At 42.9% G+C, this 27,886-nt stretch overlaps 1 protein-coding gene across 1 annotated transcript in view; it reads left to right on the forward strand.

Moving 5' to 3' along the window:
• Window positions 1-27,299, forward strand: part of mnx2b (motor neuron and pancreas homeobox 2b) — a 54,876-nt gene extending 27,577 nt beyond the window's left edge. The window contains exons 2-3 of the mRNA XM_060827801.1: window positions 22,325-22,485; window positions 26,139-27,299. Coding sequence (XP_060683784.1) covers window positions 22,325-22,485; window positions 26,139-26,411 — 434 coding nt within the window. The 3' untranslated portion in view covers window positions 26,412-27,299. The remainder of the gene's footprint in view (window positions 1-22,324; window positions 22,486-26,138) is intronic.
• The last annotated feature ends 587 nt before the right edge of the window (window positions 27,300-27,886 follow it).

The raw sequence follows: 27,886 nt of genomic DNA on the forward strand, positions 1-27,886 counted from the left end.
ATTAGGGAACCACATGGATTTTTCGCAACAATTTCAAGGTCACAATCACACTCCTAATTCCAGATTTTAATTGAATTCAAATTCCAGCATCTGCCCGGCAGGATTCAAACTCGGCTTCTCCAGAACATGACCTGGGTCTCTGATAATACCACTAGGTCAAGACCTTCCCTTTAGTGTGTGACTAGGGCAGTATTTATTGCTCACTTGAGAAAGGGGCACTGGACTCCAAATACTAACTCTGATTTCTCTGCACAGCCGCTGCCAGACTTGCTGAGCTTTTTCAGCAAGTTCTATTTTTGTTTTTTTTTATTTCTTTTTTCTGAATTGAGGAGATCTAACCTCCTGGTTTTTATATATATTCTGTTCTTTTTATACAGCTCTGCATTACTGTCATACAGCGGTGTGGCTTATTTTCCCCAGCACCGTGTGTGTGTGTGTGTGTGTGTGAAAATGCACCATTAGTGAAAACGCCAGTTGTGTAAATAACTTTATTAATATTTCACCACCAAAACACCCATGCGGAAACACGTAAGACAGAATATTGTAAGCGATCAGAAATTCAGCAGATCTGTAGACAGAATTAATCTTTCTTCAGAACGGACAACACTCATAATCCCAGCTTCTTCGTAATTTAAATCAAACCATCTACCAAAGCAGGATACGAATTCTTGCTCCCTGAGCATTAACTGGGCCTCATAGTTGAGCAACCCAGTGAGAACCAAGCCATTCCCTCCCGGATAGGGGCTGATCCTGTCTGTATTAAACGGCTCTCACTCCTTCAAGATTAAAACTATAACTTTTAACACTGTTTCGGGGGTGTTGACACGTTTGACATTAGCAAAGGGACAAAAGTTCCATCAATCATTTTCGACTTAATGTTTAAAAATAAACTTGATTCGAGTGATGGCAATTTAATCTCGGTCACATCAACCCCGTTCACTGCATTTATTGGGGCCACGGAACCAGTTAAAATGCTTGTTGTTGGATGGTGTGAGGCTTCTTGAGTGTTGTTCAGTCTAGCCCATTCCTAAGTGCTCAGAAGGCAGTCAAGTGTCAACCACATTACCATGGCTTTGGAGTCCCATGTGGGCAAGATCAAGTGAGAATTGCCTTCTATAAAAATCATAGAATTGTAACCACAGAGGAGGATTAGAATAGGTGGATGTTTGGTGACCAAAAGTTCCAAAACAATACAGCAGCATACAAAACAATAATTGCTGCTCCTGGAATTTGAGGAAATCACCTCCAACACCTAAAATACCTCAAAAAAGGTGTTAGAGGATTTGAGCTATAGGGAGAGGCTGAACAGGCTGGGGCTGTTTTCCCTGGAGCATCGGAGGCTGAGGGCTAACTTTATCGAGGTTTATAAAATCATGAGGTGCATGGATAGGGTAAATAGGCAAAGTCTTTTCCTTGAGGTGGGGGAGTCCAGAACGAGAGGGCAGAACTAGGGTGGGAGGGGAAAGATATAAAAGAGATCTGAGGGGCAACCTTTTCACACACAGGGTGGTACGTGTGTGGAATGAGCTGCCAGAGGAAGTGGTGGAGGCTGGTACAATTGCAACATTTAAAAGGCATCTGGTTGGATATATGAATAGGAAGGGTTTGGAGGGATATGGGCCGGGTGCTGGCAGGTGGGACTAGATTGGGTTGGGATATCTGGTCGGCATGGATGAGTTGGACCGAAGGGTCTGTTTCCATGCTGTACATCTCTATGACTCTATGATGCTGACCAACATAGACGTGCTGGGCTTCTTCACATGCTGTTAACATTGTCTAACTCTATGCCATTAAGTCGATCCTGTGTAATTTTGTTTCCTCCTATTTGCCATTGCTTTTCTTCTGTTAAGGACATGAGTGAACCAGATGGTCTTTTTTTTAAACACAATCTCGTGTTTAAGTCCAGTGTTGCCACAGGCCACTCTTCATGTGACCATCTTTTTTCATTTCAGGTGTATTTATAAACTGGAGTTCCACTTCTACAACAGCCACCAACTCATATTCTTGGATCATTAATCCAACTGGAAATATTCATCCAACATCACTCCTCAGATAGAGATTGAGAAAGTAAGCAGATAACCAAAAGAGAGATCATCAAAATGGAAAGAGAGTGGGAAATCAGTGTAACTAAAAGCATGCAGAAATAGACAAAAAGAGAAAACTACTGGAAGAGAAGGACACAAAATGAGCAAGGGAGCAAATTAAAAGAGAAGTGGGATTGAGAAAGAACTTGTGAAGCAACAAGAAACAGATAGCAAAAAGCGGAATTGTAATATAGAGAGAGACATTCTCATTAAAGGAACCTGTTTAAACTCTGGATCTATGACTGACTATGAAATCTCCTGTTAGGACCAGACTATTGCAATCAATTATAATGGAACCCATCATCAATTACAATGTACTGCTTCAAGGGCTCTTGTAGTGCAGTGGTAGTGTCTCTACCTCTGGGCTTGCTTGCCTTGGTTCAGGTCCCACTTACTTCAGAGGTGTGTAATCACATGCAGGAAATGGATTATGAGGACAATATCTATACAGTTCTAAACTTAAAACTGGTAGTGCTTACTTTGGAAAGCAAAAAGTTGTCTATTACATAAGGCCCTTTCTGGAGAACTGGAGTACTGTGTCAAGTTCTGGTGGCCCAGTAATGGGAAGGATATTATTAAGCTGCAGAGGATTTACGAGGATATTGCTAGGTATAGAAGGTTTGAGTTATATGGAAAGGTTGGATAGGCAGGGATTTCTTTCACTAGAGGTTGAGAGGAGACCTTATGGAAGTTTATAAAATATTGAGGGTTATAGATAAAGTTAACAGTAGTTGTCTTTTCCCTGGGATGGGAGATTTCAGGACTAGGGGGCAGATGTTTAAGGTGAGGGACAAACCTTTTACACAGAGAGTGGTTCAGATGCGGAATGAACTTTCTGAGCAGGTTGGGGATGTGAGTACAATTATAATGTTTAAAAGACATTTGGATAAGTACATGAATTGGAAAGATTTGGAGGGATATGGGCCAGGAGCAGGCAGGTGGGACTAGTTTAGTTTGGGATTATGTTCGGCAGCGACTGGTTGGATTGAAGAGTCTGTTTTCTTGCTGTTTGACCCAAGACTCTATGAACAGGGATTCTGGAAACTAATTGTAACATCAACATTTACGATAATTCATTGCATATTGCAAGTATTTTAGGCTGCTGTTTGTCTGAAGATTTCTGTCTGCAGGAGGAGAGAGGAAGAATCTCTCCCTCTCCTTGGCAACAATTGGGAATCTTTTCTGCTCGGCTCTTAGGACACTGAAGCACAGATAAGAAATGTTTGCAATTGATAAGTTGCTGCCTCTCTGTGTGTACTGTCAGCATTTCATTCAGTGCACTTTGGGTATGATCAAAACAGCCAGCATGCTGAGACTGGTGTGTGAGGCAAAGTTTCAATCTGTCTGAGCATCTGTTTGATGTCCCAGGGTCCCAGAATCCAAGTGGTAAGACATCAACAATGGAATGTGCACCAAGAATCTGACAGCATGGAAAGAGGCCATTTGGCCCATCATCCCTGTTTCTTCCCTAGGAAAAAGCTAACCACTTAGTACCACATCCTTGCTGTTAGCCGACCCTCTCTATAGATCTGCAATTTTTCCCTTTTCACATAATTACCCAATTTCCTTTTGAAAGTTATTACTGAATTGCCTTCCAGGTAATGTATTCAGATCGCCACAACTCATGTCACAAGAAGGAAAAAAATACCCTTTTCTACCCTTTTAGCTCTTTATCCAGTCACTTCAAACCCTTTAGTAATTGATCCTCTCTTGCCAGTGGAAATCATTTCTCTTTATTTAGTTCATTACAATTCCATCATATGCTTTGTAGAAAAATCCAGGAGTCTTGTTGCGTGATCACATATTGTTACCCTCACAGGTAATAATTTGAGCTTCAGGCGTGCAGATTTCAGCGGGTAATGAATCACTTGCAGGCACAGTGAGCAATTCTGCCCCAGGCAGTGTTCTATGTTTGTGGGGTCATAACTCAATTTGAGTCATAAGGAGAGGCAGGAAAGGCAGGGACTTTTTCACCGGAGCACAGGAGGCTGAGAGGTAACCTTATAGAGGTTTACAAAATCATGAGGGTTATAAATAAGGTGAATGGCAGGTATCTTGTCCTTAGGGTGGGGAATTTCAAGACTAGGAGGCATAATGTTAAGGTAAGAGGAGAAAGATTTAAAAAAAAAGACATGAAGGGCAATTTTTTTTTACACTGAGAGTGGTTTGTATGTAGAATGAACTTCCTGAGGAAGTGATGTCTGTAGGTTCAGTTGCAACATTTCAAAGACATTTAGATAAATACACAAACAATAAATGTTTGTAGGGATGTGAGCCAAGTGCAGGGAGGTGGGACTAGTTTAGTTTGAGATTATGGTCGACATGGACTGGTTGGACTGAAAGTCTGTTTCCATGTTGTATGACTTTAGGACCCTACAACTCATCTGATAAAACATCACGGATCTGAAACCTTAGCTCGGGTTTTTTCTGTGAATGATGCTGCCTGAGCAAGTGTGTTTTTCCAACATCCTTCTGTTTTTGTTTCTAGTTTACAACATTCTGCAAGTGACCACTTACACTCTAAATGCACTTTGAACTTAGAATTTAATAAGCACCACAATCAGTCCAGCTGGCCTATTCCAATCCATGTCTACTATTTCATCCTCGCCTCCTTTTCCCTAGGGTGAGGAATTTCAAGAGTTGGGAGCATATTCTTAAGGAGAGAGGAGAAAGATGCAAAAAGACATGCAGGGAAACCTTTATAGAAGAGAGTGGCGTGGGTATTGCATTCATTGCCTGTTCTGAATTTCTCTTAAAGAGGTGGCGATATCTTCTTGAATTGCTGCAGTCATTGGGTTGTAGGGAGTCCCACTGTGATATTACAGAGGGATTTCCAGGATTCTGACCTCATGATACTCAAGGAACTGTGACAGATTTCAGGCTGGGAGGGCATGGCTTAGAAGGAAATTCACAGTTGTAGTGTTCCGTGTATCTTTCAGCAGCAAATTTGGCATTCTAGGTATTTTTAATCAACCTGTTCAGAGATGTTATGACAATCCTCTGGACTTGAGCCCACGCATCCTGGCTCAGAGGTAGCATCACTATCACTGAAGAAGTTCACATAAAGGAACTCTGGATACACGAACTTTTAACATGGTAAAACATGACAAACATCACTATTTCATACAAGGTAAATGGACATTGCTTAAACATAGGCTTAAGGTGAGAGGGGAAAAATTTAAAAGGGAACTAAGGGGTATTTTTCTTCACACAGTGTGTACTGTATATTGGACAAACTGGCAGAGGAGGTGGTGGAGGCTGGTACAGTGACAACATTTAAAAATGCATCTGATGGGTACATGATAGGAAGGATTTAGAGAAATATGGGTCAAATGCTGGCAAATGGGACAAGATCAGTTCTAGTCAGCATGGACGAGTTGGACCGAAGGGTCTGTTTCTGTGCTGTACAGCTCTATGACTAAGACTATGACTAACTACTAACCTTGAAACTGATATTATTGCATATGAATACTGGTTATGACTTTCACTCAGTGGGAATGATTTCCCTTTTTAACATGAACACAGTAAGTGATAGGGACTGCTTTGTGCTTATACATTGATGTAACTCGATAATGATGTTATTCCGGTGCTCAAACTGTACTCTAGCTAATCAGTTGTACAACCTACAGAAATATTGCTGTGCTTCATGTCAAAGGCTTGTATGACCCTGGAGGTGCTGATTGGATCACCCTTGTTCTGATAACACTTTGATGGTTTTGGAAGCACTGGGAGACCATATAATTTGAAATGGGGGAACGATGTGGTCAGCAAGATGTTTTCACAAAATCACAAAATCAATTGGTTAATGTGGAGGCGGATGATCTGACACATGAACAATTTCCTCGTTCATTGCGTGTCATAATGTTTTCTGGCTTAGGTCCTAAAATCCAGCACTTAAAGAAAAAGCCGAGACACAGTTGCTGTAGAATGGGTCTGAGCAACAATATATCAGCTGCTGCAGCACATCATTTGGCCCAGTCTTTGTATCTGCTGCTACAAATTTCCTTTGATCTCTTCTTGCACGAAAGATAAAATAAAGTTTAGAAGGAGCTTGTGGTGTAAGAGAGGCAGGAAGACCACAGGGGCAAGCTTGACAAATCAGCCAATCCTTCCCTCATCGTTGGCGCCTTTATGTTACAATGGCACAATAGCTAACAGAGGGACTCCTGTTTAAATTTAACCTACAATCCTCCAAAACACCCACACTCCACTATCTCTGGCTCTCAGTGTGTCTTTTTTCTGTATCAACCTTTTTCCTAGATGTTTGTGGGGTCATAACTCAATTTGAGTCATAAGGAGAGGCAGGAAAGGCAGGGACTTTTTCACCGGAGCACAGGAGGCTGAGAGGTAACCATATAGAGGTTTACAAAATTGTGAGGGTTATAAATAAGGTGCATGGCAGGTATCTTTTCCTTAGGGTGGGGAATTTCAAGACTAGGAGACACGATGTTAAGGTAAGAGGAGAAAGATTAAAAAAAAGACATGAAGGGCAATTCTTTTTACACAGAGAGTGGTTTGTATGTAGAATGAACTTCCTGAGGAAGTGATGTCTTGTAGGTTCAGTTGGTGAGGCTGGTGAGACTTGAACCCAGGCCTCCTGTCTCAGGTGAAGGGACACTACCACTGCCTGACAAGAGCCACCTTGTGTAGTTTATTGGGGTAGTCAAGATTTTTAATATAGGAGAAAGTGAGGACTACAGATGCTGGAAAAGCACAGTAAGGCAGGCAGCATCTGAGGAGCAGGAGAATTGATGTTTCAGGCATAAGTCCTTCATTAGGAATGAGGGGGGCTTATGCCCGAAAAGTCGATTTTCCTGCTCCTCGGATGCACAAGATTGGTAATATATCCTTATGAACAGTCAGAATTTGACATAAAAAAACCAAAAACAAATTCAGAATTATTTCAGGGAGTGAGTACCTTATCTCCCCTTCCAAATCTATTTGGATTTAGCCCTCTCCCCCTCACATTTGGTAATTTGCTAACTTGGAAACACAGGTGATGTAGTCATGGTGACACAGGTGATTTGATGATGAGATAAAAGACCGGCATCGGTTGGGTGTGATGACACTTCCAGATACAAGAAAAGAAAACAAAAAGCTAGAAATAAATGGATAGTAGGGTGATTTGGTGATAGGTTCATGAAAGAAAAAGGTCTCGTGACCCACCTATGGTCTCCCATGTGAGAAAGGGGAAAGTGAGGACTGCAGATGCTGGAGAGTCAGAGTCAAAAAGCTGGAAAAGCACAGCAGGTCAGGCAGCATCCGAAGACCATGATCGAAACGCCAATTCTCCTGCTCCTCGGATGCTGCATGACATGCTGTGCTTTTCCATTCCTGCACTTTTCGACTCCCATGTGAGAAAGTCTAGGACCCTTCGCTCTGACTCATCCATGCTGACTAGATATCCTAAACTGATCTAGTCCCATTTGCCAGCATTCGTCACACATCCCTCTAAACCCTTCCATGTACCCATCCAGATGCCTTTTAAATGTTGTAATTATGCTCATCTCCTCCACTTCCACTGGCACCTTGTTCCATATACGCACCACCCCGTGTAAAAAAGTTGCCCCTCCGGTCCCTTTTAAATCTTTTCCCTTTCACCTTAAACCCGTGCCCTCGAGTTTTGGACTCCCCTAGCCTGGGGAAAATACCTTGCCTATTCACCCTATCCATGCTCTCTCATGATTTTATAAATCTCTGTAAGATCACCCCTCAACCTTCAACACTTCAGGGAAAATAGCCACAGCTTGAGGACGGCACGGTGCCTCAGTGGTTAGCACTGCTGCCTCACAGCACCAGGGACCCAGGTTCGATTCCAGGCTCGGATGACTGTCTGTGAGGAGTTTGAACATTCTCCCTGTGTCTGCATGGGTTTCCTCCGGGTGCTCCGGTTTCCTCCCACCATCCAAAGATGTGCAGGTTAGGTGAATTGGCCATGCTAAACTGCTGATCATGTTGCGTGCATTCATCAGTAGTAAATATAGGGGAATGGTTCTGGGTGGTCCCTCTTCGGAGGGATGGTTTGGACTTGTTGGACCGAAGGGCCTGTTTCCATACTGAAAGGAATCTAACCTTATTCAGACTCTCCCTAAGCTCAAGAAAGAATATAAACAAATTCTTTCAGTTACATGGGGTTGTCGTAGATTGAATGTTATGCTAAAACATGCAGGTCTGGTAAGTAATTATAAGGAATCTAAAAGCATGGGACAAATGCAGAAATAATTTCATTCACAGATTGTAGATCGGATGCTTATATCCAGTCTTTCTCCAATTCATAGTCAAAATAAAAGGGCTATGGCAGAAAAAAAAATCACAGAGACATGGGTAGGGACTAGAGACTTAGGATGCTTTTGATGTTTCCGTCTGAGAACGGAGAGGAATTTGCCAATGATGAGTTCCAAGACATGTGAATGAAAACATGAGCACCACAGCTGAAACTCCTCTCAATAATGGGCTCTTTGAAAGGAGTCGTGTACTGATTGTTGAAATGCTGCGTAAAATTGTAACTTAACAACCAGGCTACAAGTTAAGAATTACGCTAGCATGGGTGCTTCATACAAAGAATTTGTTTCAGATTGTTGAAGAATTCTATAGAATATTTCAAAAGCAAAATCCCAAATTGATTTCCGTGCTGTGAACTAGTCCTCCAGCCTTTAAAGATAGTGCAATTAGTCCACCTTTTCATGTATACTTTACATGTTGGTAAATATGCTACCAAGGACTAAAATCCTGGAGAAAATTAAGGGAGCATTGAGTCATTACATAAAATGACACTAGACTGAATTTAATTAGGAGATTGGGTGTATTAAACACAGAGGTTTATAGAGTGTAGCCTAGTAAGGTAATGGGTCATGAAGTCAATCCTTATCAAACACAGCATTCAAGCTAATAAAGTTCATTCCTCATGATTCATCAGAATTAATTAGAAAAGTTTAGATGATAGAAGTAAACACGACACATAGAGTCATAGAGGTCTACAGCATGGCTACAGGCCCTTCGACCCAACTTGTCCATGCTGCCCAGTTAAACTAGTCCCATTTACCTGCATTCGGTCCATAGCCCTCCATGCCTATCCCATCCATGTGCCTATACAAATGTTCCTTAAACGATAAACTGTACTCAACTCCACCACCACCTCTATTCCATTGCACATTCCAGACACTCACCACTCTCTGTGTGAAAATAATTGATACTTTGCATCATTTTGTCTCTTTCCCTTCTCAACTTAAACCTAAGTCCTCTAGTTTTAGACTCCCCTACCATGGGGAAAAACTGTTGGCTATCTACCTTACCTAAGCCTCTCGTGATTTTATAAACCTCTCTAAGGTCACCCCACTCAGTCTCATACACTTCAGCGGAAAATGTTTTAACTCTCCAGCCTCTCCTTATAATTCAAACCTTCTAGTCCAAATAAAGCATCCTAGTAAAGCTTTTCTGCACTCTTTCTAGTTTAATTATATCCTTTCTAAAGTTGGGTTATTATAGCTTGGGAGAAAGTGAGGACTGCAGATGCTGGAGTATCAGAGTTGAAAAATGTGGTGCTGGAAAACCACAGCAGGCCAGGTAGCATCCGAGGAGCAGGAGAATCGACGTTTCGGGCATAAGCCCTTCTTCAGGAATGAGGCTGGTGTGCCAAGTGGGCTGAGATAAAAGGTAGGGGGGAATTTGGGGGAGGGGCACTGGGAATAGGATAGGTGGAAGGAGGTGAGGGTGAGGGTGATAGGCCAGAGAGGGGGTGGGGGCGGAGAGGTTGGGAAGAAGATTGCAGGTCAAGAGGGTGGTGCTGAATCCGAGGGTTGGGACTGAGATAAGGTGGGGGTAGGGGAAATGAGGAAGCTGGAGAAATCTACATTCATCCCGTGTGATTGGAGGGTTTCTAGGCGGAAGATGCGGCGCTCTTCCTGCAGGTGTCGTGTGGCCAGGGTCTGGCGATAGAGGAGACCAAGGACCTGCATGTCCTTGGTGGAGTGGGAGGGGGAGTTAAAGTATTCAGCCACAGGACGGTTGGGTTGGTTGGTGCAGGTGTCCCAGAGGTGTTTTCTGAAACATTCCACAAGTAGGCGGCCTGTCTCCCCAATGTAGAGGAGACCACGTCAGGCGCAGCAGATACAGTAAATGATGTGTGTGGAGGTGCAGGTGAATTTGTGATGGCTATGGAAGGATCCATTGAGGCCTTGGAGGGAAGCAAGGGGGGAGGGGTGAGCGCAAGTTTTGCACTTCTTGCGGTTCTAGGGGAAGGTGCCGGGTGTGGAAATATATCCCTGGTGGTGGGGTCTGTTTGGAGGTGGCGGAAATGATGGAGGATGATACATTGTATCCGGAGGATGGTGGGGTGGAAGATGAGGACCAGTGGGGTTCTATCCTGGTGGCAATTTGAGGGGAGCGGTTCAAGGACGGAGGTGCAGGAAGTGGAGGAGATGCAGTGCAGAGTGTTGTCAACCACGTCGGAGGGGAAATTGCGGTCTTTGAAGAAGGAGGCCATTTGAGTTGTTCGGTGTGGAATTGGTCCTCCTGGGAGCAGAAGCGGCAGAGATGAAGGAATTGGGAATATGGGATGGTGTTATTACAGGGGGCAGGGTAGGAGGAGGTGTAATCTAGGTAGCTGTGGGAGTTGGTCAGTTTGTAGTAAATTATTATAGATTGGTGTTGGATAGTGGTAATGAGTGATTGTGACATATGTAAAAGAGCTATCACATCCAAAAGACCAGAGTGGGCACTTGCTTAGCCCGGAACATCAATTCTCCTGCTCCTTGGATGCTGCCTGATCTACTGTGCTTTTCCAGCACCACACTCCCGAATCTATTCCAGGGAGTTTAGGGAATGGAGGAATGTGACAATTGTTGGGTAAACGGTGAAAGAGCCAGGAAAAAAATTAAATTTTGGCTGCAGATTCAGGTTGAAGGCAAGAAGTGAGGTGCAGAAACTGGCTGAAGGGGGTGAAACAATGGAGAATAAGGCATTAGTGTGCAGGTACTGATAATGCATTTGGTGGTGGCTGTTGTTTCAGGAAATAATCAAGGACCAGAAAGTAAACCTCTGATAGTGCGAGAGGGAGCTATCCCAATGGTTGTACCAATAGATACGAAAGTGCAAGTACAGGCCATTGCTTAAATAGAATTGTCAACAAAATAAAGATTACAAAATTGTCTCGAAACAAAATGAGAAATGAGAAGTTGTCATAATTATGAAATTTTGGTGCTTTTGTGAGGATAAACTTATAATAGAGGTAAAACAAAAGAGAGTTTGGGAGGTAGAGAACATTTGGAGTTTATTCTGAAGTATCAGATCATGAACAAACAAAACAGGAATTGCTGGAAACGCTCAGCAGGTTTGGCAGAATCTGTGGAGAGAGTTAAAGTTTCAGGTCGATTGACCCTTCCTCAGAAGCATTCTTTGTCACAGAGGTGGATTTGTACTGAAAAAAAAACCTTGCAGATGGAACAAAGAAACTAAATAAAGACCAGCTGTGAAGGGATTGGAAGAGTGACTGGGTGATGCAGAAATTAGAATGGACTATCCCAGAGCAGGAACAATAATTTAAAAATGGATTCAGCTCATTTGCCCATTTATTTATGGAACTGTGGATCAATTAATATAAAACCTGCATATCTGCAGGGTGAAACCTTTCAGAGAGACATGGTTTCAGAAACTGTCCAAAGAGACAACAGAAACAAAAAGGGAGTAATGGAGACTAAACAAATGTATCCATGATTTGGAAGATATTTGTAGGGTGTGGACGTTTTTGATGAGATCTGTTTTGCTGAAAATCAGAGATATTATAACAGAGCCTGCAATGTTCTATTGGCAGTATGAGGAGAAAGTTGCAGGCATTTTTATGATGCACATTTCTTATGGAGTGGCACTGCAGAATTTGAGAAATTTGTAATTCTTAAGTTTAGAGTAGAATTCAAATCAGGTAGTTATCCTTGTGGAGTCTTTCAACTAGATTGGTTTAGCTATTAAATAGATTCAGCCTGAAATAACATGAAACAACAATCCAATTTAGAATGTTGCTCCCATTCTGGTTAATGGTAGAATGGTCTTCAGAGATAAATGTTCTATTGAAAGAAGAGACAGGGAAAGAGATCACTGTCTTCTTGGTGGAAGTGGAGATGATGAATTATTTCAAAATGAACTTGAATGGGCACTTGAATGATTTAAATTTACAGGGACATGGAAAGAGAACCAGAAATGGTTTCCTTTTCTTTGCAGTAATGACCCTATGACTAAATTGATTGGTCAGTTGAACTGTTGGGGCACTTAGATCAGACCAGATGCCAATTTTTGATGCATTGGAGTTAAGAACCACAATGAAACAATTTCAAGTAGGGAATATTTTGAAGGCAAATAAAACATTTTTAAAAAGTCAGTCTGGAGAAGTGTGTAGTTCAGTTCCCATCCTTGGTTGACCCAAACACCATGTAATTGGTCACTTTTAGCGACACTTCAGATGCAATACTTTCAGATGGGTATTTGAGTGCTGGTGGTTTTGTAATATTAACTATAGGCGAAGAGAGAAAAAGATGTCCTTTTGATTACAAAGCAAAGAAATTTGCAGGGATTGTTCAAAGTACTTTCATTGCTTGAATGCAGGTTTCTGCAGAGTAAGTGAATCCAGGATTTTCCTGGGAAAAAACATTAAGAGTGATTCTGTGACAATGAGCACGCTGAAGATAGCATACTCTGGTGAAAATTATTGCTCACTGTGGGATAAGGAACACTTTATTAAAATAATGAGAATTGCTGTAGAAAGACACACTTTGTCAAAGCTCAAAGTCCTGCACTCATCCGAACAATTCACAAGAATGCCAATTTAGTGGGGAGACCAATAGCTGTACTGTAGGAACAGTTCATCAGAGTTCGTAATTAGCACTCTCCTTTCATACAGTATTTATAAAGCTATTCCCCTCAAATTGGTGATTTTTGCTAATGAGTACAAGATGAAAAGCTTTAGCAAAATGTGTCTTTTTTTCAGCTATACAGAAGTATGTAGGAAACGTTCATGGACTCACCTTGCTGGTTTGGAAAAGATACTAGAGAGAAAGCAAATCTCAAAAGTTAATACAAACCATCAACTGTCTGATTTTTTTACAGAAGGGTATGCAAATATAAATAAGTTTTTGAGTTCCAGGAGGAGAGATGTCTTGCAATACAACGCTTTGGCCAGAATGAAGAGCTCATTTTAGAATCCATACAGTGGAGAAGCAAGCCATTTGGCCCATTGTGTCCACACCAACCCTCCAACGAGTATCCCACCCTATCCCCACAATCCTTCATTTCCCGCGGCTAACCCACCCAGCCTGCACATCCTTGGACATTGTGGGCAATTTAGCATGGCCCGTCCACCTAACCTGCACATCCCTGGACATTATGGGCAATTTAGCATGGCCAATCCACCTAACCTGCACATTCCTGGACATTATGGGCAATTTAGCATGGCCAATCCACCTAACCTGCACATCCCTGGACATTATGGGCAATTTAGCATCGCCAATCCACCTAACCTGCACATTCCTGGACATTATGGGCAATTTAGCATGGCCAATCCACCTAACCTGCACATCCCTGGACATTATGGGCAATTTAGCATGGCCAATCCACCTAACCTGCACATCTTTGAAATGTGGGAGGAAACCAGAGCACCCAGAGAAAATCCACGCAAACACGGGGAGAATGTGCTAACTCCACACAGACAGTTGCCTGAGGGTGGAATCAAACCCGAGGTCACTGGCGCTGTGAGGCAGCAATGATTACCACTGAACCACCGTGTCACGCTTGTTTATTTAGTTTTTAAAATTTGGGTGACACATATAAACTCTAATTCTTATTTAAAAAGAGACAAAATATATCTCATGCTGTGTATTCACTTGTGGAAATTAAGAGTTGTTGACTGGTGATTTATTGCTTGTTCCTCATTGCCCTTGAGAAGGTGGTGGTGGTGAGCTGCCTTCTTAAATTGCTGCCACTTGTGTGCTCTAGATAGAACCACAATTCCCTTAGAGGTGGAAATTAGTTGTATATTAATTGTATTCACTTACATATTAATTGTATTTAACTGCATGTATGTTGATAAGAATGAACTGGAGATTCACTTGTGGCTTGGTGTTAAATTTTTACTTGATAATTGTGGAATGCCTCAGGAGGTTTTCCCTGCATTAAAGACACTGAACAGATGTTGGAGTTTGTTTTTGTGAGTAGTTGACATTTAACATTTCTGACCGGTGACATGAGTTAAGTGAATTCAAATAGCACCACTTTGTGAACTGAAATTATTTAGTGAAACAAAAGTCTAGCACCAGAGATGATGACCATGAAGTGTGTGGATTATTATAAAAACCCATCTGTCCCATTTATGTCCTTCCGGGATAGAAATCTGCCATCCTTTGTGATCTGGCCTATAAGTGACTCCAGGTCCATAGTAATGTGGTTTACTTTTCCTGTGAGCTGGTCTAATGAAGCATGAAGACAGCTCATCCACACCTCTAGAGGGCAAATCAAGACTGGACAATAGCAAAGTCCACATCCCATGAATGATTCAAAATAAATTAGTCTAACAGTCTCAGAACAGATTGATGTCCATTGAGCATTGATGTGGAGCATAGACAGTAAGGACTGCACATGGTCTATTTTATCATAAAGAACATAAGACATAGGAGCACAAGGAGGCCATTCAGTCCATTGAGCCTGCCCCACCTTTCAGTAAGGTTGTGGCTGATCTGATAAACCTCAACTCCATTTTACTGCCTTTTCGCCACTTCAACTTTTCAACTCTTGTTCCATTCCAGATTAAAAATCCTGATATATCCACAACCCAGCTTCTGCAGCCTTCTGTAGAAATGAATTTTATAGATTCACTATTGTCTGAGAAGAGAAACATCATACAATTGCCAGATGCCATAATTCAAATCATTTATGCAGAAGGTGCTTGAAGGCTAACTTCACTGTTCAGTGTACGTGTAGGGTTTCCTAAAGTTCTCCATGTTATACAAGCGCTGCTGTTTCAGCCATTTGCTCAGTTCTCAAATTCAACACAGAAATGACCACATCAAAGCTATCCTGATCAAATCATTGTTTAAAGTAAATGAGCCAAACACCATTATGCTCAGACTTGAGGAGTGCCTGATCTACCTCCAGTTAACCTGAAAGTCAAGGGATCTCAAAAATCTGAGCGACAAGTTAAGCAAGTGATTCAAACTGCTATTACAAAGTGCAAATTACAGTGAGTGTTTTCACTAACACGGTGTTGCCATCTCCCTGTCATACAACTGAGCCATGTTTGAATTTCAATGCTGAAGCAGCCCCAGGTATATACAATCAGCTGCTGGAACCAAAGAGCTTACTGCTTTGTTTATTCACAAGAGGCAGATTTCAGACCATCCTCAACCAGCCTGCGCTTGCAAAACTCAAAGCAAAATGACGATTATTGGATGTGATTCTGTGATTGGCCAGCACTTGCTGAACAATCTGGACTGTGCTAATAACCTCACTGAGAATTAGTTTAAAATAACCACTTGAGCTTGTAATCTGGCTCATTTACATTTGTCAGAAATTACATATACAATTCTATACAATTTCATCATAACATCTGGGATTATCTGGGATTATGTGGGATGCTGGAGAGCATATAGTGCCCCATTGCTTTCTCCATAGCAATGCCTCAGCCAATCAGAGTTGACTTACCAATCATTCACGGCTGAAAATGTGTTGCTGGAAAAGCGTAGCAGGTCAGGCAGCATCCAAGGAACAAGAGACTCGACGTTTCAGGCATAAGCCCTTCTTCAGGAAGGGCTTATTTTAACCTTACCAATCATTCAGCACATTTCTCCTAGTATAAATTTTTACGATTATTTGAAACTTGGCATTCTTACATTTGACCTCATGAGTGCATGATGAAAGGCTGAGGTTGTACAGAGTGTTGGTGAGGCCTTTTCTGGAGGACTGTGTCCAGTTTTGGTCTCCTTGTTACAGGAAGAATATTATTAAACTGGAGAGGGTACAGAAGAGATTTACCAGGATGTTGCCAGAGTGGAAGCTTTGGGTTATAAGAAGAGGCTGGATAGGCTGCGACTTCTTTCACTGGAGTGTAGGAAGTTGAGAGGTGACTTTATAGAAGTTCATAGAATAATAAGGGGTATAGATAAGGTGAAAGGCAGGTGTCTTTTCTTTGGGATGGGAGACTTCAAGACTGGGGGCATGCTTTTAAGACCAGAGGAGAAAGATTTTGAAAATGCATTAAGGGCAATGTTTTTACACAGAGAGTGAATTTTGGCTGGAAGTGCTGTATATGGGTATAGTTACAAGTTTCCAGTTTTGTGCAATCTCTTTATTTATAACATATGGATTTCCTACAACCTCTCTATGACTTGGTCACTGTCAAATCCCTGTTATGGGTACCACATAATCGATAATATATATTAATTTGATGTCCCCATTAGAGTTGTTGGATCTCTGCTGCCCTTGGTTATGTTTACAATGGGATCAAATGATTGCCAATCCTATAAGTGTCAACTGCAAACTGATGATTTATACACTCTGGTAATTTGGGCAAATTCGAACAGTTGTCCAATCAGCTCATCACATCTTGTTAAAATGTGACGTGGCTATTCACATTTGTTCCTCAAAATTGCTCTTTGTAATGCCTGAGGTTGTCGATGCACTCTGCTCACAATCGACGCTGACAACTTCAGGATAAACTAACCTGTTCAGATTGTCAATGCACTCTGCTCGCAATAGATGCACACAACTTCAGGATAGACTAACCTGCTTAGGGCACTTGTTCTGCAGTGTAGCATTCCCGTTTCTGGGCCCAGAAAATTTTGGATCCAAGTCCCACCTGCCCAAAAGGTGTGCTTGAACAAGTTGATCAAAAATATTAAAAGTTACCTGTGAGGATTTTACTGATTAGACCAAAGAACAAAGAATCAAGAAAATTTACAGCCCAGGAACAGGCCCTTCGGCCCTCCAAGCCCGAGCCGATCCAAATGTACTGTTTAAACCTGTCAGTCAATTCCTAAGCATTTGTATCCCTCTGCTCCCCACCTACTCATGCATCTGTCCAGACGCATCTTAAATAAATCTACCGTGCCAGCCTCTACCACCTCTGCTAGCAACGCATTCCAGGCACCCACCATCCCCTGTGTGAAGTACTTGCCGCGTGTATCCCCCTTAAGCTTTCCATCTCTCACCTTGAAAGCGTGACCTCTCGTTATTGAATCCTTCACCCTGGGAAAAAGTCTGTCTCTATCCACCCTGTTTATAGTAAAAAATGAGGTCTGCAGATGCTGGAGATCACAGCTGAAAATGTGTTGCTGGTCAAAGCACAGCAGGCCAGGCAGCATCTCAGGAATAGGGAATTCGACGTTTCGAGCATAAGCCCTTCATCAGGAGGGCTTATGCTCGAAACGTCGAATTCCCTATTCCTGAGATGCTGCCTGGCCTTCTGTGCTTTGACCAGCAACACATTTCCACCCTGTTTATACCCTTCATGATTTTGTAAACCTCAATCAGGTCCCCCCTCAATCTCCGTTTTTCTAATGAAAATAAACCTAACCGACTCAACCTGTCTTCATAGCTAGCACCTTCCATATTCATTAGGTCACCTATTGAGAAAACAGCAACATCCTGGGTCAGAAAGTGGAGTAGACATTTAATGAATTCTACAGGTATTAGATAAAGAAGGAATGCTAGGATAGTCCAGTAGGTGGAAAAGGCATGGGAAGGATAAGGCACAAGGGAGGTCCAGAAAGCTAAAATGTCTATTTTAATGCAAAGAGCTTGACTGGTAATGCAGATGAACTTAGAGCATTGATCTGCACATAGGAATATGATAGCTGAGACATGGTTGAAGGAAGGGCATGAGTGGCAGCTCAACATTCTGTGGTTTAGAAATTTAAGGCACGATGAGGGGATGGGGGGAACGTAAGAGAGGTGGACCTAGAGTCATAGTCATAGAGTCATACTGCATCAAAACAGGCCCTTCGACCCACCATGTCTGTGCCAACCAACCAATACCAAACTGCATTAGTCCTGTACCTGCACTTGTCCAAAGTCTACTGTGCCCTGGCATTTTAATTGTACATCCAGATGCTTCTTAAATGTTGCAAGAGTAGATGGCACTGTTTTTGTGGCAATTTATGTCCACATTTTCTTGCATTTTCACAAATACAAGTGGTAATAAATTTCTATCTATCTTAGTGCACTCATCATAACGGTAAAGTCTACATACGATGTATGCTTTCTATTTTAGCCAGTGAGTAGTATTAACAAAAAGCAAATGTTGAAAATCCTCCCCCCAGCCTTCTCCTCTGCAGGGAGAACAGTTCCATTTTCCCCAATCTACCATCATCACTGAGATTTCTCAATCCAGAAAGCACCGTTGCAAACTGTGTCTGCATTCTCACCAGTGCATTCACATCTTTGCAACAATGAGATGCCCACAACTATACACTGCGTTGGGGGTGGAGTGGGGAGGCGGGGAGACCCCACCATACCACTATAAACAGCTGGGACGACAGTCATACCAACCCCAGCGCCCTCGACCACACCAACATCCCCAGCATCGAGGCACTAACCCCATCTTGAGCAGCTGCAATGGGCTGGGCCCATCGTCTGCACGACCAAGATGAGACTCCCCCGACAGGTTGCTCTACTCCCAGCTCTGAAACGGCAGGCAATCCCCAGGTGGGACCGAGGAAACACTTCAGGGATACCCTCAAGGGCTCACTTGAGAAGTGTGACATTCCCACAGACACCTGGAAGTCACTGGCCTGAGACAGTGCAAAGTGGAGGAGGAGCATCGGGAAGGCATCGAGAGCCTCCAGACTTGCCGTTGGGAAGATTGGAAGCCAGAGGAAACAGCGTTAGGAGCGCACTGTCACACCAACACCCCACCCACCTCTTTACCGTGACTACCTTCTACCCCAAGTGTAACAGAGCCTGCAGTAGCCCCATCGGTCTGTACAGCCACCTACGGACTCACCCTTAGAGTGGGTTAGGTTCATTTCCATCCTTATCTCTTTGCTATGTGCCAATACACTTGTTGGACCTCACCTGGAACATTGTGTCATCATCATCCGCAGTCCCTCACAGACTGAGATAAGACTATAAGACCATAAGCAATAGGAGTGGCCTATTTGCCAGTCTGTGAGGACTGCTACTGATGATAACACAAAGCTCCAGGTGAGGTCCAACAAGTGTATTGTACATGACACGTAGCAAATAGATAAGGATGGAAATCAACACCATAATAATTGGTTTTCCTGTTGTTATCATATGGTTGATTGTGGGAGCTGGCTGTGGGCAAGTTGGGGCCAGCCTCCAAGATGATATCCCTGTCAACACTTCAAAGCGCACTCCACTGATGTTTCAGCATTTGGGCTGCCCTAAGTCAAAAAAGATGCTATATGAATCTAATCTCTCTGTGAGATACAATTTTGTGTCATTTATTCCTCTCCAGCAATATACATCTCAGCAAATGTTTGAGCTGACTCCTCCCACCTCTAACTATAGTTTAAAATTTTCTACCTGTCGATTCTTTAACACTCACTGAAACTGACCATTAGATTATCGATTAATGCTACTTTTGTGGGGTCAATCAGAAATTATCTACATGCCCATCAGTTTATGGTTTTTTTTTAGGTCATTATGGCCAGTGAACAGGAAGGACTGATACAAGGAAACGTTTCATTCATGTGAACACAACAAAGGACTGCAGATAAAACAAATAAAAGCAGAAATTGCTGGAGAAACTCAGTAGGTCTGCTTGCACCTGTGCAGAAAAGGCAGAGATAACATTTTAGTGACCCTTACTCAGAACTGATAGCAGCTACGAAAAGGTGATATTTGTGCTGATGATGGAGGGGGTAAGAATGCGTCGATAGTTGGAGAGGGACCCCAGAAAGAAAGAGAGAGCAACATGGGGATAGGCAGACAAAAGGATTTCATTCATTTCTCCACCCATTGTGTACTCAGAGCACCACCTAGTGCTCAAATGATTAATATCTCTTCAACTTAATATTGTGCAATGTCCTTTTCTGTTGGTCTCCCGCAAGGGTAATCCTTCCTGCCTCCTAACTCTCAAGGATTTATTTTTCACTCTGTCCTCGTTTAAACTTCTGACTAACTGCAGGGAGCTAAACAGGTCTGTCGACTATAACTCAAGACCAAGCTGTTGTGTGTGCAGTAACACCAACAATTATCAATTTGAGGTGAGGAGAGTTGCTGACATTGTCCCCTTTTCCCGACTGGCTCCTAAGGCCTACGTTGTCTGCATTGGGACAGGAAAACCTCAACTGAGTCTTTGGTCTGGCCGAAACTTGCGGGTCTTCCAGAACAAGGTGTTGGCTTTGACCGAATGTTGTGGACTGGTACATTCAAAGGTTTCAGGACTATGTGCTGAGGGACACACCAAAGCTTAGTGAGGAAAGACCATGCCTGACGTCATTCTTCTCAAGTTAACTGGGGGTCCTTTCAGTTATCGGACCCTCCTGGTGCCTCAAAGGCTTGTAAATATAGTCTGGTTCTAGGGAAAGATGTCTTTGGTTTGTTTGGATAGAGTCAAACTCCAGTGTCTGCTTGCTTCCAGGATATGCTACTATACAGAATCAAACTGCATTTGTGACCGTGTATATATAGATATATGATTTTTTAAATGAATATTTTGTAATAAAAGAAGTCTTCACAGGAAGAACTCTTGTCTTAAGATTGAAATATACAAGATTCTGAGGGAATTTGATAGGATAGTTGTAGAGAGGTTATATCACCATGTGGGAGAGACTTGGGCCAGCAGGCAGAATGTCAGAGAAAGGTGTCACACATTTAGGACAGAGATGAGGAGGAGTTTCTTCTCTCAGAAGGGAGTGAGTCTATGGAATTCTTAACCACAGAAGGCTGCCAAGCTTTCAGTATATTCAAGGCTGGGATAGACAGAGTTTTAATCGGTGAGGGATTTGAGGATCACAGGGAAAAACAGATGTAGGCCATTCGGCCCATCAAGTCTACTCTAGCTGATCTGATAATCCTCAACTCTACTTTCTTGCCTTTTCTCCATAATCCTTGATTCCCTTCCTGCTTAAATATCCGTCCATCTCAGCTATTGTAGAGGGGAGTTAAGCATCAATCGCAATTGCTGTGTGTCTGAAGTCACATGCAGGTCTGCCTGGCAGATCTCCTCCAGGATATTAGTAAACCAGATGGTTTTTTTAACAACAATTGATGATAATTTCACTGTCAGCATCACAAAGACAAGCTTTTAATTTGATGTTGAATTTAGCACCTGCTAGCTTCTATAATAAGATTTGAACCCATGTCCTTTAGCCTGGATTACTAATCCAGTAACATTACCACAATGCTATGGACTGGGCTGTAATTAAAGAGTTCTTGCATAAAAAAAGACCATGGACAGAAACACCATACCTTTGGGAGACTAAACAATCCCAAACCTGGTGCACTGTGCTCAAATTGCCTCCAAATGTGACCACATGTCACTGATTGTAAAGTCTTTGGGATGCCACGAAAAATATGCTCTAAATGCACGTCGTCCATTCTACAAGGGGACAATTCTAGATCGACATTCTACACCTAGTTGATTTTAACCTTACCGCGAATCCTCTTGCAAGGATGCCTACCTTGAAGAAGTTCTCCTCCTCTCTCCACAAGAATCTCAGTGAGTCTCTCTCTCTCACTGTCACCCCCAGGTCATCTCCTCTGCCCTGAAGCCCTCCAACCAAGTCCTGAAACAGACACAGCACTCTTTGCTGTCTTCTCCCCTACCCCATCCCCACTCCCAGCACCCTCTCAACCCATTTATCTCTCCACCCTGGAGGCTCCCTGCCTTCATTCCTGATGAAGGGGTTTTGCCCGAAACGTCGATTCTCCTGCTCCTCAGATGCTGCCTGACCTGCTGTGCTTTTCCAGCACCACTCTGATCTGAACTCTGGTTTCCAGCATCTACCGTCTTCACTTTTGCACTGTTTATGGGATTTGAAACTCCTGCTTCAGAAGACGGTGAAGATGGGGTGGGGGGGTCATTGAATATTTTAAAAGCGGAGGTTCATGTGAGGTGAGGTAATAAAGGTTATTGGGGTAGATGAGAATATGGATTTCAAAGCACACCCAGATTAGGCATGACCTTATTGAATAGTAAATCAGCTTTGAAGGGTCGAATGGCCTACTGCTATTCTTAAGTCATGTGCATGTATGCATAATTGAAGCCGATTTGATCACCTTTGTCTGCTTCACAGCTCAGTCTCAGCCAGGACTGATGGGGAAATGCCGCCGGCCTCGGACTGCATTCACCAGTCAACAACTCCTGGAGCTGGAGAATCAATTCAAACTCAACAAATACCTGTCTCGGCCAAAACGCTTCGAGGTGGCCACATCCCTCATGTTGACCGAAACCCAGGTAAGAACGCAATCGTAGAACGGGGCCATTCAGCCCATTGTGTCAAAGCTTGCGCTTTGATCCAATTAGATCCCTGCTCTTTTGACATCGCCTTACAGATTTATGGGCGGCACGGTGGCACAGTGGTTAGCACTGCCGCCTCACAGCGCCTGAGACCCGGGTTCAATTCCCGCCTCAGGCAACTGTCTGAGTGGATTAGATTAGATTACTTACAGTGTGGAAACAGGCCCTTCGGTCCAACAAGTCCACACCGACCCGCTGAAGCGCAACCCACCCATACCCCTACATTTACCCCTTACCTAACACTACGGGCAATTCAGCATGGCCAATTCACTTGACCCGCACATCTTTGGACTGTGGGAGGAAACCCACACAGACACGGGGAGAACGTGCAAACTCCACACAGTCAGTCGCCTGAGTCGGGAATTGAACCCGGATCTCAGGCGCTGTGAGACAGCAGTGCTAACCACCGTGCCACCATGCCGCACATTCTCCCCGTGTCTGCGTGGGTTTCCTCCCACAGTGCAAAAATGTGCAGGTTAGGTGACTTGGCCAGGCTAAATTGCCTGTAGTGTTAGATTAAGGGGTAAATGTAAGATGGGTTGCTCTTCGGAGGGTTGGTGTGGACTTGTTGGGCCGAAGGGCCTGTTTCCACACTGTAAGTAATCTAATCAAATTATATCCCTCTTGAGTATTTATACAATTCCCTCTTTTAAAGGAACATAAGAGCCAGGAGTAGGCCATTTGGCCCATCGATACTGTTCTGCCATTCAATAAAATCATGGCTGATCTTTTTGTGGACTCAGCTCCACTTACCTGCTCACTCACCGAAACCTTTAAATCTTTCACTGTTCAAAAATCTACCCACCTTTGCCTCAAAAACATGCAATGAGGTAGCCTCAATTTCTTCACTGGAAATTCCACAGATTGAACTTGCTACTTCCAACTCTTCAGACAGAATTTTCCAGATCACTCTCACACATTGTTTTAACAAATTCTTTTTATCTGTCCCCTGGTTCTTTTGCCAGTTTTGCTAAATCTCTATTTCCCTGGTCACTGAGATGAAAACAGAAATTGCTGGAGAAACTCAGCAGGTTGGGCGGCATCAGTGGAGAGAGAAAGAGTTAATGTTTCGACTGCAACATGAATCTTCTTCTGAACTGTACTGTTCCGATGAAAAGACATATTGGACTCAAAGCATTAACTTAGTTTTTCTCTCCAGATGCTGCCAGACCTGCTGAATTTCTCCAACGTTCTCTGTGTTTGTTTCAGGTTTCCAGCATCTGCAGGATTTTGCTCCTATCCCTTTGATTACTGTCCCTTGCCACTGGAAGTCGTTTCTCCATCTCTACTATATTAAAACACTTCATAATTAATATAATTACCTAATGTTAGTTAATTCTACAAGATGCACTGCACAAATTCACCAAAGATCTTTAGACAGCACCTTCCAAATCCAACCTTCCAATATAAACTCACTCACCATTCTGACGTGGAAATATGTCACTGTTCCTTCAGTGTCAAAATCCTGGAACTTCCACCCTAACAGGGTGTACCTACTCCTGCTCCTAGTTTTTATGCTCTCTTTTCCTACTCTTTCTTATTTTTGTAGTTGTTGCTCAGGCGGGCAGCGCTTGTTAATTGCTTTTTTAATTAGTGAAATGGGTGATTTGGTGATGTGTGTCAAAATACAAATGATAGCCTGAAATTATCATTGATTATTGTAAACATCCATTGGGTTCAGCAATGTCCATTAGGGAAGCAAATCTACTGTCCTTTCCCAGTCAGGCCTGGACATGATTCCAGACCCACAGCAAGATGGTTGACTCTTAATTACCCTCTGAAATGGCATTCAGTTCAAGGGTAATTCAGAATAGGCAAATGACTAACAATGTCTGTGTCTCAAGAATCTCTTCTATTTTACTGTACTGCTGTGGACTGTTGTATTTTTGAATCCTATTCTGGCACAGAAAGAGGTTATTTGGCCCATCGTGTCTGTACTGGACAATCAAGGAGCTACCCATTATAACTCCACTTTGCAGCATTTGCTCAATAGCCCCACACTCAAGGTACACTGAGATCCGTAGATGCCTTCGTAACGTTTGTCACCCAGTTAGGGATGTGCAACAAATGCTGGCTCTGTCTCACCCCCCCGAGTGAACTAATTTTTAAAAAAATTACATTAAAAATAAAACATTAATGCAGTGAGTAGTTAGGGTCTGGGATTGTGGTAGAGGCAGGTTCAGTTGAAACATTCAAAGAGGCACTGGATGATTCTTCCCTTAGAAATAGTGTGTAAGGGTATGGAGAAAAAAACAAGAGACTGGCTCAGGGTAATGTTTATTGAAAGAGCAAGTACAAGCTTGATGGGCTGAACAGCCTCCTTTGGCACTGAAACATTCTTTAATCTTGTAAAAATGTTTAGGGGAGATACTCGTGGAAAAGTTCTTCCCGCAGAGGGTGGTGGGTGCCTGGAACACGTTGCCAATGGAGGTTGTTGGGGTGGGAATGGTGGCGTCATTGAAGATGTATCGAGACAGATACATGAATGGGCAGTGAACAGAGGTATAAACACCATTACAAAATAGGCTATAGATTTAGATAGAGGATCTGGATTGGTGCAGGTTTGGAGGGCTGAAGGGCCTGTTCCTGCTGTAATTTTCGTTGTTCTTTGTTCTAAATAGCAAGTTTTCTTTCAGTGGGTAAACGGGAGCAGAACTAGGCCATTTGGCCCTTCGAACCTGCTTCACCATTCAATATGATCATGGCTGAGCATTCAGCTCAGTTTCCTGCTCCCTTTTTCTTTCTCATACCCTTTAATCCCTTTAGCCCTAAGAATTAAATCTGACTCCTTTTTTAAAACATTCAATGTTTTGGCATCAACCAGTCTCTGTGGTATAGAATTCCACAGGCTCCCCACTCACTGGGTGAAGACATTTCTCCTCAGCTTAGTCCTAAATGGTCTATCATATATAGAATCCTTACAATGTGGGAGCAGGCCATTCAGCCCAACGTGTCCACACCAACTGGCCAAAGAGCATCCCACCCAGACTCACCCCATTCCTGTAACCCTGCATTTCCCATGGCCAATCCATCTGCATATCTTCGGACTGTGGGAGGAAACTGGAGCACCTGGAGGAAACCTGTGCAGGCACAGGGAGAATGTGCAAACCCTGACAGGCAATTGCCTGAGGATGGAATTGAACACGGGTCCCTGGGTCTGTGAGGCAGCAGTGCTAATCACTGAGCTACCATGCTGCCTTTATCCTTAGACTGTGACTCCCCCCGATTCTAGACTGCCCCAGTCATTGGGAACACCCTTCCTGTGTTTGCCCTGTCTAGCCTTGTTAGAAATTTATAGGTGCAATTCCCTTCTGAACTCTAGTGAATATATTCCTAACCAATCAGTCTTTAAGGAGAGTCTGACTTGTAAGACCATTGAACGTGGAAAATAGAACATTAAAGCACAGTACAGGCCCTTCGGCCCTCGATGTTCTCTGATCTGGGAAACCAATCTGAAGCCCACCTACCCTACACTATTCGATTATCATCCATGTGTTTATCCAATTACCATTTAAATGCCCTTAAAATTGGCCAGTCAACTCCTGCTGATTTATCCTCTTTCTCTCTCTGTCTGTCTTAATCTCACTCAGGTGAAGATTTGGTTCCAGAACCGAAGGATGAAGTGGAAAAGGAGTCGGAAAGCCAAGGAGCAGGCAGCGCAGGAGGCAGAGAAGCAGCGAGCTGGGAAATACTTAGACAAGGCAGCGGGGAGTGAGAGCAGGTCGGAGTCAGAGAGTGTGGATTTCAACAGCCACAGCACAAAGTTCCTGCAGTGTAGCACAGAATTAGGCTACTCTTCCAACAGCTCTTGCTCAGAAGACGAAGTATCTCGGAAGGAGGTGCAAATCGCGTCAACTTTGTGAACCGAGTTGGGTGCAAACTTGGTGCAACTCCCCAAACTTTGTTCCTTTTCCCCCCGGTCTCAAAAAAAAAGTTGCAACACTGGGCCTTAGTGACTGCCCTGTTCATCTCTTTCACTCCCTCTCTCCCTCGGTCCTGGTCCTGCAAACATACTGGGATTAGTTTTTAATTTAGTGAAGAGGAAGAGGCCAAAGACTTCCAAGATGTCTTCAAACACAAAGAAACTGAACAAACAAAATGTTGAAGCAGCACCTGATTAGCTGGGCACTTGAAGATTATATTGTACTGAATCAGTTAATTTAATTTATTTTTTATTTTTGTCATATTTAATGTGAATTATTCTTTATATTATATTTTGGAAAGAAATCTCTGGCTCCACTAAAGGTTGCTGTTTTGAAAGTTCGAAGGGACAAAAACCAGGAGTGCTAAATAAAACAAAACTGGGACACTTAGAAAGCGGTGGAAGATCTTGAAAAAAGGGGAGAAACAGGACAATTTCAAAGACATTGTCATATGTTTTTCTTAATTTATTCAAATACTGTGAACTTTAATGTTAATTGGCCCAGTACATTTCTCTACTTCTGTTTTACATTATCCTGCATCCAGAAGAAAAAAAAGTGCTGGCAGATATTATAGAGTAAAAAACATGGGTGTGTGTCTGTGTGCGTGTGTGCACCATCGCAAGTGTGTCTACACGCAGGAGTGTACAATGTGTGTACATGCACATGCATGTACATCTGTGTGTGTGTGAGTGTGTAAGGATCTGTGTTTCTCTTTTAGCAGCTGCACTAGGGTAAGGGTATCAGCGATTCGGAGCTCTTAACAGTAAAATAAAAGTCTCCTTCATGATTTGATCTGAACCAGCCACAGTCCCTCTGTGGAATGGCAAATATACAGTGTTTGGTTGTCTGTCTGTCCGTCTTTTTGGGGGCTTCTTGCCTTTGTCTTTGGAATCTTGTCTGTGATGTCCTAATCTTTGTACAAAGCAAATGCTTGCCGCGCTTTAAATGTGAATATTAAACAGTATCATGTTCTGTACAACAAGGTAATGTGACTTCAAAAGCAGCATCACTTCCCCATCTACCTGGTCATGTCTGACATATTGTGTGAAGTATCATGAGCAAACTATTCTGCCCCTTGAGTTTGTTCTGCTGATCACACAACCCAACTCCATTACACACCTTACAAAAAACTAGCTATTTCAATCTTGGAAACTTTCACCCTCAGCATTCAGAGGCTTTTGATTTCCAATGCCCACCTTATATTTTAATTGAATTTCTCAGCAGCTTTGCTTTAATTTTAAAATCGTGCTCCCTTGATCTGCATTCCCCCACCAAAGGAAATCAGACTATGGAGGAAGTGGGGCAAGTTCATTTTTAACTACAATTAATAAGAAACAGCCAAAGATGGTGAAGGGCCATTTGATGCAGCCAAGTTGATACTCCTAATGTGGAACTGTCGCTTAGGGTCTCAGCTA

This window comes from Hemiscyllium ocellatum, chromosome 7 (assembly GCF_020745735.1).
Source record: "Hemiscyllium ocellatum isolate sHemOce1 chromosome 7, sHemOce1.pat.X.cur, whole genome shotgun sequence".
Lineage (NCBI taxonomy): Eukaryota > Metazoa > Chordata > Chondrichthyes > Orectolobiformes > Hemiscylliidae > Hemiscyllium > Hemiscyllium ocellatum.